The following is a 12,427-nucleotide window of genomic DNA, read 5'->3' on the forward strand; positions in this document are numbered from 1 at the left end:
AGCGAGAGCACCATGATCCGTGTGACCAGATGATTCCAATTTGGTAGTTTGTGGGCTTTGGTTTAGAGATTGAGAGGGGGCTCACCGAAGAGGTCGAGGTTGGCTGTTCTAGGCGACCATGGTGTGACAGCGCGAGGTATCTTCAGCGGGGATTTGGCCGGCTAGGGTAGGGGATCAAGGGAGGAGGTTATGGAGCTGCTATCCCTGGGAGGAATTGGATAAATTTTGCTCGTGGAAGGAGTATTGGAGATGGGGGCGGAGCTCGCCTCCAAGCAACCATGGAGGCGGTGGAGGCTAGGGTAGCAGCTTCTTCGGTGAGTGGCTGGCTACTACTCTAGGCGAGTGGAAGGGTGGGAGGACGCACGCGAGGGGGATGGAGAGCCCCAAGCACTCTGCAAAGATTCCTAGCGGAGAGTTGATGCGGAGATGAGGTAGAAGGCGAGTCCCATGGGGAGCTCCCCTGAACTCTCTCCTAAAGAAACGGGAGGCTAATTAAGCGGCTAGGCCATCAAAGATTTCACCTGCGTTGAGCTTCATCAGATCCACCGTGAACCTTCCTTGAGCTGAGACCCACGGTTATGTGAAAGGAGGGAAGAGAGAGAAAGTCCGGCGATCACCGGCATTCGTCCTGTCAATCGCCGCGCCTCGGCGGCACGCCTCCCCCGCTTCACCTCCGCATCAATCTCTCCTACTTTTCCAAGCCGAGCGTGGCCCGTGAGGCGGTGTAAGGGAGGAATTTCACAGAGAGAATGAACCTGAGGTGAGAGAAAAAGTCTGGTGATCGCCGGTGCCTGCCCGGTTGATCGGCGGCGCGCATCCACATCAAACTCTCTGGATCATCTATGCCCCACCTCGGGGGCATCGTGAGGGGGCGTCCTCGCTGCTCCGGTGGTTTTCTCATCGAAGTGCTCTCGCTTGGCCGCGATGGGAAGCTGTCGACTCACGATGGAGAATCCTCAGCTACGTACTCTGAGCCTGCATCCGGGGGCCTCGACTTCAAATGTTGAATCGGGTGAGATGGTTTTTGCGCAGAGGTATCCATCGCAGAAGAGTTTGGCTCCTATCGATACTAAAAGTTTTGGTCAGCGAGAGTTTTTCCCCTTGAGCAGAGATAGTTTCAGAGATGTAGTGGTGCTTGGCTCGCGAAACACGTCAGTGTCAATCGGGTTACCAAAGCATTTATTTTCTTTATTCCAACACTAGGGACTGCCGAATCAAGCATTTGGATCTCCCACCTATTGTTTGGGAAGAAAATGCGCTGCAATTGTCCCAAACGCTAATCTAGTTTGTATGGAAGAGTTGGACACCCTGGGGAGATACTAACATTTGTCAGGGACAAACGCTGAATGATGAGTTGCGCCGAGATAATTCGCAGATTTTGGACACAATACAGATGTCGTAGCTAAGACCAATGGCTGGCCAGGATGGGGATTGCGGGCCTGAGGTTGACGACGACCCACTAATGCTCTCCACCAACTAAGCAAACCAACCCGGTGAAATCCAAATGGCTCTGGGTGGAGGCGGCTAGGGTTTGGGACAAGGACGCTGAGCGCTTCCCAGCGAGGCAGGAGGAGGTGAGGCAATTTGGAAGCACAACGAAGCTCTTAAAGAAGTTGGATCACCCAACTACAGATTCTAGATCTTTCGTGCAAGTTCTAAAAACTGGAGCGATGGATCGACGCTTCCAAGGTACGTGAGATGGTAGAGATAGTTGGGACAGTAGAGATCTGAGAACCAGAGTTTTCAATCCTAGTAGGGAGTATGCTGGATCTCAGTTCAAGGGGCAGTGGGAGGCTAGGGATAATCGAGGGGAAGGTTTTCAAGACAGGAGAGGGCCTGGTGGTCTGAAACAGAGTGGGGAGGATGCTGAAGGCAGGGATGTTAGGCAGATGACGGATGAAGATCTGAGGCATAGGATGAATAGAGAACATGATGACAAGCGCAGAGTTCAGCAATTCCCCCCCAGCCCCAAGCCCCAAGAAATGAACAACTAAGGTGGGAAGAGCTACGAAGAACAGGAAGAGATGGTCCTGCTAAGGGGGGTATGACTTGCTACAACTGCCACCAAATAGGCCATCACAAATCGCAGTGCCCCAATCCATCCTTCTGCTACAATTGCAAACTGTATAGCCATATTGCTCCAAAATGTCCCAATGCAAAAATCAACAAGGGTCTGAAGCTATGTGGCTTCGAAATGCCTGGTCACCTGTTCTATAGTTTGAATATCCCTGGTGAACCAGCAGAGGAGGATAAGGCCATTAGAGCTATTGTAACAATCACTGAGGGGAGAGGTACCAGATTCAGAATCGACACTGAGTTGAAGTTCTTGGTTGATACTGAGTGGAACTAGCAGGTGAGAAGGCTATATGATACACAATTTCTGGTAACTATTCCTTCCATTGCTGTGATGAAGCTGTTACAAAAAATGGGGCCTATCAGGTTTACATGCTATGACCTAGTGGGGACTGTGGAGGAGACCAACATGTGCCCAGAATCCTTTGATGTCCTGAAAGAAGTTTGGGTGAGGGCACTAGGAATCCCAATTTGTGATGGAACTAGCCTACTTAGTAGGGGACCCAGAAGAGGTGTATGCTGAATCTCTGAATTGGAAAGAGGTCTGGCTCAAAATTGCTTGCAAGAATCCAACTACTATCAATGAAACATCTGATGTCTACATCAACAAACAAGGTTACAGGATCACTTGGTTTACTTCTGACAAGGGGCCTCCAAAATTAGGATAAGTCACCTCTGACAAGAAGGAGGATAGAGATGAAGATACTGATGAGGAGGATCCAGGTTCCCAAGATAACTATGATGAGTTAGCCAATGAAATTCTAAAAGGGGGGCCCCACCTGAGCAGAAAGCTGGTGTGAGGACTATTGCAAAAAAAGACCCCGATGGTGATAAACCCAAGGATGCTATCTCTGTTACTGATGACACTGCACTTTTAAGAGATGTTTCTACTATGATTCCCCAAGAAGGGTAGGATACAGTAACCACTTGGTCACCAGGATGGCCCGGGGATATTGTAGAGGGAGCAGAAAATTGGAAGCCTCTTGGCACAGATCAGACACCGGGTGAGGGTGAAGAGGAGAATGGGTTGGTTGTGTTGACTCCATCTCAACAGATGAGATCAACATCTCTCCTACTGCGGAGTCAGATGTCCTGCCTAAAAATCATGTCAGTACCCAAGAAATTGTGACAGTGGAGGATTGGAGTGAGGCAGATGAGTTAATGGAAGCAGAGCTAGTTGCTAACCAACTTCAGACTGTGGAAGAGGGCCCAGTCCAAGCTCAACGCTTCAGCAAAAGAATCTCAAGGACTGGAGCACCAACACTGGAGGTTGCTGAAGACAGGGTCTGCAAAAAGAACCTTGAAATCCTAGGTACACAACCTCATAACCCCTTTTCTATTCTACATGACATTGATGAAGAGGAGCTGAGTAATGTAGCTGTAAACTGTGGCCTTTCTCTGGGAAGAGATGCAACTTCAAACTCTGAGAGTATATCCTTGCTCAAAGCCAAAGAAATAGCTCAAGCTGCCATCCAAAAAGCTGCTGAGGTTTACAAGAAGAGCTTGGATCATAATTTAGATGTTTCAATTCAAATAGCTGAGGTACCTCCTGAGAGCCCAGTAGAGTTAGATGCAAACAGTGGAGGGATGGTAAATGACAGTAGAGATAGATCCTCCCCTCTAAAGAGGAGGGGGAGGAGACAAAAGAAATCAGTTAAACCATGAAGGCTCTCTTCTGGAACATTAGAGGACTGAGGGGAATAGGCAGAAGAAAACAATTAGTAGAGTTATGCAAGCAACATAGTTTTCATTTTATTTGCCTTCAGGAAACAATCAAGGACTCCTATAAAGCGAGGGAGCTGGATTATTTAAGTAGAGGTATGGACATGTTTTGGAGCTGGGTTGCCTCAAATGGTCACTCTGGTGATCTTCTGATGGGGGTGGATAAGGATGTTGTGGAGGTTACCCAGGAAAGAAAGGGGTCTTTCCAACACTTTCTTGATCTCAGGAAAGTCAAAGATGGTTTTGAGTGGAGACTAGTCAATGTGTATGGACCAGTGCAAACAGAGAGGAAAGCTGAGTTTCTCTCTGAACTTAGTGACATGATTTTGCACAGCCATTTTCCTTGTCTTATGGGTGGTGATTTTAATATGATCAAAAGAGTGGAGGACAAATCCTAAGGGAATGTAGACCTGAACTGGATGCAAGCTTTCAATGACATGATTGACCTGACTGCTGTTGGCGCCTACCAACGTCACCACCGGAAAAGCAGCGATGACGCCCGCAGACACCAATTTGGGGTGACAGTATTTCATGAACCACGAATAAATCCGCAAGCGCACGGAATACCGCTGTAGCATTTTACCCGGGAGTATACCGGGGTGTCATTTATATTTCCGCAGGGAAGGCGGTGAGTGAAGAGATATAGACTAGTTGATGAACTTTATCTAGATTGGATATTATCATGCATAAACAGGGGTAAGATATATAATATGGTAGGAGGTAGTGTGACACACACACAAACTACCCTCTGGATAAATAAACAAAAGAAAAGATAAAAGATGCTCTAGGCCGGGAGCAAGGCAGAAGTTAGAGCTCGAGTCAACTGTGCTAGGCTAGCTATATCTATGCCATCTTATGGTTAGATCGTCAGAGATTAAACTACACAACAGGGAGACCGCTATCGAAGCAACGGGAAGAGCCCGTACACCCCGGCGGCTTTATGCACCTCCTACCCCCTATACCGAACGTGGAGGATTACTAGGGCTCGAATAGGGCTGTCATCACCTGCCGGCTACCTCTACAAACCGTGGGTATAGTTGACATCCAGCAACTTTTAGCTAATCTAGACACCATGTCTACACTAGTAAGGGATACTCTAGTGTCCCGCGCGGAGCCCCCACCCTCCGGATGGACAGACATCACACTAGAGCAAACATACGAATACTGGAGCAGTTGATAGAGTTCTAAGGCCGATATGTTAACCATCGCAAGCACAGGGCGATCATGCAACGCAAGCATTGAACAATAATGCAACCATATCAAGAAGCATATATCCGATAACTCAGAACATAGTTCGAGCAGATATCGGTAACCATAGTCTAATTCTATTACAAACAACCGAATATTACAAGAGAGAGCTAGAGATGAACCCATACCAGAACTCTCGAGCAACTGTTGGTATTTTGTAACGTCACGAATAAAATCCGCAAGCGCACGGATACCGCTGTAGCTTTCACCCAAGAGTATTCCAGGGTATCGTATGCATTAGGGAATGTGAGTACACTATCTACGTGTTCAGGTGTGCAAGGACACACACACACAGGTGTGGGAAGGATAGGAAAGAGAGGACTTTCTATATCTAGAATCTATGCCTAGAAGAAGAGATCACGTCGCCGTTATACTTCGAGCTAAAGGTATCGACCGACTTATACAAGCCGGTAGTTCCAATATGTGCTCTGTCCAATATCCAAACGTGGAGGATTACTAAAAGGCTCGAACAGGGCTGTCACCACCTGCCGGCTACCTCTACAAACCATGGGACTATTAGACAACTGAGTGGTATAGTCCAGCCTAGACACCACGTCTACGCCTTTCCCTACTAACTCTAGAGGCGTACAGGGTTATCCTTTTCTATCCGGAGCCCACTCTAGAGTCAAATGCTACTCGCTAGCATACACATCAACTAATATAAGGCAGAGATGATAACTTACAATCTAGACCCTAATTCTAAATAAACAAACAAAGAAAGTCTCGAACACTTACAACCGAATAAGCATCCGTCGAGGTACAAGCTGAGAAGAGTGCCGACAAACCCATCACATCCCCCGACTCCTCCTCACTCTCGTGTAGAGATACAAATTGGAGAAGAGTGCCGTTGCCAGCCACTACTAGGATACACCCCTTGTAGGTACGCTAAATTTGGACCTAGACACGCTTTATTTCATCTCTACAACGATGTAGACACAGTTTCATAAAGCGTGTTAGGAGCGTCTTCGTATGGACCGTGTCAGGCTTTATAGAGACGAATTCTTGAAGTGTATCTATGGGAAATAAGACATTTCGTAGACACGTTAGATGCATGTGTACACACATTAATACAATTTTGTAGGCACTCTTCTCAGCGTGTGTACTGGTGTCGTTACGTAGTATAGTAACACTTCATGTCATGTCAAGAAATGTTGAGACAATCTCATAGCTATGCTTATAAAACATGTCTAATAATGCAGACACGTTATTAGACATGCCACGTTGCGTATTTAGTAGCATAGCGATGATTTAGTAGATACATTTTATACTACGCGTTTGACATGATGGACAACGTGGCAGCTGACGTGTCAGGTGATGTGGCATGTGATACACTTTATTGTAACACCTAACTGTGTCTAAACAAATAAAGAAACAATATCGTAGCCACATTTTTATTATGCATCTATAGATATAGACACGTTCTATAGTACACCAAATTGCGTATTAAGAAAAGTAAAGATGATTTCATACGTACATTTATATTTCACGTGAATTAGTATATTAAGATTCTTTTATTTATATTTATAATTCATATATTCTCTTGTTTGTAATTTGTTAGGACAATAATGGAAAAGTAACTAATCAATGGAATTGTATTTGCAATCAATTCATTGCCTTCACAAAACAACAAACTGAGTAATTCTAGAACCAACTCATCCATTAATTAAAGTACACTGGACAAAACAAATTTGTTCTTAAAGAAACATAGAAAGTAGCAGTATCATACAAATATTTCTAGAATTTTCTAACAACTAAAATATATCTTGCTTTGCCCTTTCTTTCTCCTTTCCACTCATGGCTTGAACTTCTTTCCAAGTTGGTTCAAGTATGATTTGAACTCGTAGCTTTTTTCACCTGCAACGGGGTGGGGGTATGAGGAGCAGCACTATAAGTGAACATAATAGAAATCTGTAAAGAAGTGAATAAAATAGAACACTTACATGTGATTTGGGCCAATAAATGATAAAGCCAATAGCATCTATTAGTGTATGAATACTATAGAGTGGCCGAGGTAACTGCTCATCTCCCTTATTTTCAATTCCATCAACATAAACACCAACAAATTCGGTTCCAAGCATGCTTCCACCAATAACTCGTTTGCTATCAGTAGTCTTTAACATTCCTTTCGCCGCCACTCTCCCTTTGTTTCTCAGTGAAATAAGATAGACTTCCGTTTCGCACTAACATTTTGCAAACATGAAGATGTGATATTTGAGCCTTTTAACTAATTTTATTTTAGTGAAACAAGAGAAACAGATGCATACCGATTCAGATTGGTTTGAACTGGGGGCTTTAACTCTTCGAGATCTCTACAATAGATATAATTTTCATAGTCTAAACATCACATTGCTCTAGGAAGTTCAAGCATAATATGTATATGAAACAAAATTGCAATGACAGCTTAGTCATACCATGTTGGTCTGTACAGTATTAGATCACAAGTTAGTGGCTGGATCACCCTTATCTGCATGACCCTCCTATAAGCATAGCATAGATTAGTTTATCTCAGAGTTAACAAAAACAATTAGTCAAACAGCTGCATTAGCCCATATAGCAGCCAACGAGCTAGCAGCATAGCTGCAGGGCCATGAAAACAACAGCACAACACAGCAGCCAACCAGTAGCACAACACAGCAGCCAACAAGCTGGAGTTCCTTGTGGTGTGCAGCACAACATAATAGTCAAGCACAATTACCATTTTCATTTACTTACATGCTGGTCTCAAATTATTTGTGCCATTTGTAAGAAAAACTTAGAGAAAAATAGAGCTGGTATATAGGGAAGTGTAGATGCCTGTCTACTTGTTTATGCTATTCCTAATCACTATGATCTGAGTGACAAAAGCCTATCTCGGCAATTGTCTGCTCATTTGATAAAGATGTGTGGTATTCAATGGCTCACTTATTTATCTTGATAGGTGCTTGCTATAAAGTGCCATCAACCATGTTAAATAGCATGAGCAAGAACTTAGTAAATTATTCTAGTAGCCAAGTATATTAGAAATAAAGTAGGCACCCTATTACCTGCACATCAATTGATGGAGAGTAGTCATTACCACTTGAGTGTTCAGAATTTCTTTCAGTATCACATTCTCTTTCCATAAGACCATCCTACAATAAATTAAGCAAACCAATGTTTCAAATTGCTTGCATGTGCTGAACTGATATGCTATTCTTTGGTGCATGACAAATCAGTTGTAACATATTAGTTCTAGAATGATTACATCACAATGCAGAGAGGAAGGGGTTGCTATCAACTCCCTTGTTCAGAAATTAGACGTATAGTCATTATTCTTGTATTTGTTTAGATAATAACACAATAAGAGTTTATCTTGCCGAACGTAACTAGTGTTGCATGGCTTGAAGCTAGTTTAGTCATGTACATGTTATAGGACAGCAAAAGAGGGAGAAAACATGTTAATAGCAGCAGGTTGTAGTCTAACACACCAAGTCATGAACACTAGCAGGCAGTTGATAGCATGTAGCAGCAACAAATTATCACATAGTAAAAAAAAAATCAGATCTTTGAAAGAGAGAGATGGTCCATTAGATCCCTACTTCATCATCCTGTAGGGCTCCTTCCATTTCATTTATGAAATCCTCTTCTGGAAACTTTTTTGACATGAAAGCAAGCCAGTGCTTCATCAGACCAGTCATGCGGTGCATCTTATTCTCCATTGCATTTACTTTCTCTTGGTACCTTGTTTCTTCCTCAGATGGAGTAACAAAGGTTACACCTCGAGAAACTCGCATTTGACTCCAATACTTGTCATCATAGTACCCACGTGCTTTTAAGTCCTTGGCAACTATCTCATTGAATACCTCATCAAAATCTTGAGCTGAAAGATTACCATTGTTGTTCTGTTGCCTTTTTGGTAATTCCTCAAAAGATGCTTCCTATTAAAATATATAAATATATTGGAAGGTCATAGATTGCTAAACTGAATTGCAGATCAAACACAAATGATTAGGAGCAGAAAATGTACCATTAATGTCTCTACTGTGTCAGTAGTGTATCTACCATTCTTTTTTTTATGAGCAGCCTCCCACAATTCTAGCCTATGAATCTTTCTTTTATTGTTATCTTCCTGCACAACATTGTAACTTGAGGATCATTTTAAATCTCAATTAGATGATAGTGAATATAACAAATAACATAGGATGATTATTTTCACCATCTCTTTTTTCAGCCTAGCATGGCTTTTTCGCCCTGTTGTGTGGGTATTCTTCTGTTCTTTTGCACATCGGGAGTTTGTGACACATAATTTCTGCAAAGATAGAAGAGTCATGAAGCACTATTTCTTATGTTGCTTTGGAATTTGATATCATTGTTGTGTAAACTGAGGTCAGCTTATGTGCTTCCTGGCACCAAAATCCAACAAGAGCTCTCCATTGATGTTCATTCACAGTTGGTGGTTTCCCTTTTATGATTTCATCTAGAGATCTCTCTTCAGGATTGAAATATTGTTTCTTCAACTTAGATTTGTAGGCTCTCCATCTATTGTTAACTGTCCTTAGGATCCAATCCCTTGTGAGCTGTATAGTTGATCGAGGGAAGTCAAACTTTTCCTATACAAAGGAAAGGTAAATGTTAGTGGATGGATGAAACATGGATGTAGTTGCTTGCACTGGTAAGATAAATTTACCTCAACATCCTTGATCATTTGTTCCTTGTGTGTCTTGAACAGAGCATTGTCCCATCTTTGAATGTGTAAAGGAGCTAATGATGGCTTTTCTGCTATTTGTCCAAGGTGCTGACCTAGGATGGAGGCTGACCTTTCATTTGGGACTCCATTTTCATCAGTCCCTACAATTACCTTTCCTCCTTCTAATTGCAATAGATTTGAAATTGTGAAATCACCTAAAACTTGCCGCACCTCTCCATTTGGCCCTGCATATATGGAAATGTTTGTTTTCACATTGCATTTGAATATTAAAGGAAAAAAAATCATGGAACTTACATATTATCTTAATTGGACTTCGAGGATGGTAGCGTGGCATGCGAGCCAATAAACCATCAATATCAGGAGGACCCTGTACATTTTCATTGCTATCATTCTCCACTGAATTGTCATGCTCATCCTTAGCAGGTTCTACGTCCTCTACTTGCGGGAGGTTCAAGTTCCTTATTCTTCGAGGTCTTGTTGCCATGATTTTTCTGCATATACATGGGAGCTCAAGAGAAACATAAATCAGCACTTGACAGTTTAGTGTAAGCTGAGTGCACACATATAAATTCAGAAACTATACACCTTTAGAAGGCCTTACCCTTCTGAAAGATTAGAGCGCTTTGGATGATTTACTTGACTACCCAGCTGAAAGATCAAAATTCTTTGGATGATTTACTTGACCTATGAATTTAGAAGAAATATGCATGACCTCTGATTTACTACCCTCGCTGCATGTTTTAATCTCATTTAGTCTTATTCTCCATATGAGCACTTATCTAGAATTAAAATATGCAATGCTATTTTGCAATGATGTGAGCAAAGAAGGGTTCTGGAGCTGCCATGGGGAGGGATAAACAGAGTTTTGAAATGGAAATTCTATGCTAATGATGAAAGTTGCTCCTTTACTGAAGGATCGGCTCCAGTGGCAGCATGAATCATGGAATGAAAAATAAGTCATAATGCCAAATAGTATGCTGAAAGAAATATTTCAATTTCACAATAACTTGTAGCATACTTTCTCTTAATATTCAGGGAGAATTCGATAAGTTAGAATGCTAAACCAAGCGTTGTAGATCAGGGAACATGTGCAAGATCAAAGTGTCGATACTGATTTGGGAGCAGAACTGCAGCGGCACACTTGACTAACCGAAGTTCGGCTGCTGTTCGCGGGGGGGGGGGGGGGGGGGGGGGGTCCTTGACAGTCCTGTGGGACGGATTGAGATAGATTCATAGGTGACAGCATGATCAATATACAAACCAACCTGATATAATATAGTATGTATCTAGCTGTGCAATAGAAAAGTTATTTCTAAATTGTAGAAACATTGCAAGCAGATTAATCAGAAAGCAATACATAGAGTAGACCATGGAATTGAGTAATGTAAACTAGAATAAAAAATATTTTAAGGTACTACTCGTTAATAAATTCATTCAGGATTCATTTAAATTTAAGATTTATACTTAGTAGCGAGGAAGGAATTTGGATTCGACCAAATAGACGAATCAGGACTATAAATTGTAGAAGTCTTATAAAGCACAATCTTATTGCATTGGTAGTTTGATATATGATTGTCATGTACCAAGCTAATGAATAAGTAAATGCAGAGAGTGTACAACCTCCAAGCATGAGCAGATAAATCTCTAGGAACTAACCTAATGTACCGTCTAAAGCTATGTACCATCAGATATTATTTAAGAGCATCATCTGATTAGAGAAACATAATTCAATGTAAGTAAGGTGATAGGAGATTTCGAAGCCAAACCCCTGATCTAGTGCATCTCAGAATCAAAACAAGAAAATGTGAGAAAAAATCGATGGGTTGAAGGGAAGATGCTCACAATGGTGAACTGAGGGGCTGTCGATGTGCGCAGGTGTTCTACATAGCAAGAGTAGGGGGAGCGCGTGGGAGGATGGATGGTGGCCGCAATCTGCAGATAGGAAGTGCAATCGGAGGTGGGAGGACAACACAAAAGGAAGAACAGATCCAACAAATCAGAGGAGCAGGTCCTAGATTTTGTATTACTGAGCAAAGAATCTCCTTTTGTGCTCTAGTCATGGTAAACGGTGCATCAGGAGTTGATTGCTTTCCTTCACTATCTACAATAGGGTGAAGATTCTCTCGAACTCCAAGTTCAACTAAATCAAGTCGTGCATTAAGTCCATCCTTTGTTTTACCAAGAATATCCAGTAACGTACCGATAAAGTTCTCACACACATTTTTCTCTAAATGCATTACATCAAGATTGTGTCTTAGTTTGTTGTGTTCCCAGTATGGTAGCTTAAAGAAAATTGACCTCTTTTTCAACCAATCCTCTGGCTTCTTCTCCTTACCACTGCTCCCATTTGGTTGGTTCTTTTTCTCTCCACTACTACACTTGCGTTTCTTAACACTTTCGACTTCCACTTCCTTGTTGGACTGCTTCGTTGTGGGTACCTTTTTCCCTAACACAAACTCTTTGCCTTCCAACATTCCCAATACAGTAGTGCCACTCATTGTTTCTAGTGCAAGTCCAGTCTCTACCATGCCATCAAACTGTTTCCTTTGCCTTCGGTATTTGGTGATCTTGTGGCAGACATCGACGATGGCCCATATAGCACATCTTTTTACCTTTCTTCAGGTGAAACGATTTTGTCGCTGGACCACAAGAAGGACATGCATATGTACCACCTGTGCTCCATCCATATAGGTAAGCTAATACAGGAAAGTCATTTAT

General features: G+C 42.5%; 1 protein-coding gene across 2 annotated transcripts; it reads right to left on the minus strand.

Annotated features, from left to right (window-relative positions):
• Positions 1 to 6,633: 6,633 nt before the first annotated feature.
• On the minus strand, positions 6,634 to 10,888 carry LOC120703359. 2 transcript variants are annotated; one of them, XR_005686913.1, is made up of 10 exons: positions 10,004 to 10,888; positions 9,689 to 9,933; positions 9,218 to 9,611; positions 9,029 to 9,130; positions 8,601 to 8,939; positions 8,067 to 8,153; positions 7,455 to 7,520; positions 7,308 to 7,352; positions 6,984 to 7,223; positions 6,634 to 6,897 (listed from the first exon to the last, which is right to left on the minus strand). XR_005686913.1 is itself a non-coding variant. In XM_039987405.1 (3 exons), exons 1-3 carry the CDS (start codon positions 10,191 to 10,193, stop codon positions 9,345 to 9,347), a joined length of 702 nt encoding a protein of 233 aa, XP_039843339.1. In that variant the 5' UTR covers positions 10,194 to 10,888; the 3' UTR covers positions 9,217 to 9,344. The 2 variants fall into 2 exon arrangements, 1 of the variants encoding a protein (XP_039843339.1); XM_039987405.1 differs by lacking the exons at positions 6,634 to 6,897; positions 6,984 to 7,223; positions 7,308 to 7,352; ... (2 more) ...; positions 8,601 to 8,939; positions 9,029 to 9,130 and having other exon boundaries at positions 9,217 to 9,611.
• Between the last annotated feature and the right edge of the window lie 1,539 nt (positions 10,889 to 12,427).

The sequence above is a fragment of the Panicum virgatum genome, chromosome 4K, assembly GCF_016808335.1.
Source record: "Panicum virgatum strain AP13 chromosome 4K, P.virgatum_v5, whole genome shotgun sequence".
In the NCBI taxonomy this organism is placed as follows: Eukaryota; Viridiplantae; Streptophyta; class Magnoliopsida; order Poales; family Poaceae; genus Panicum; species Panicum virgatum.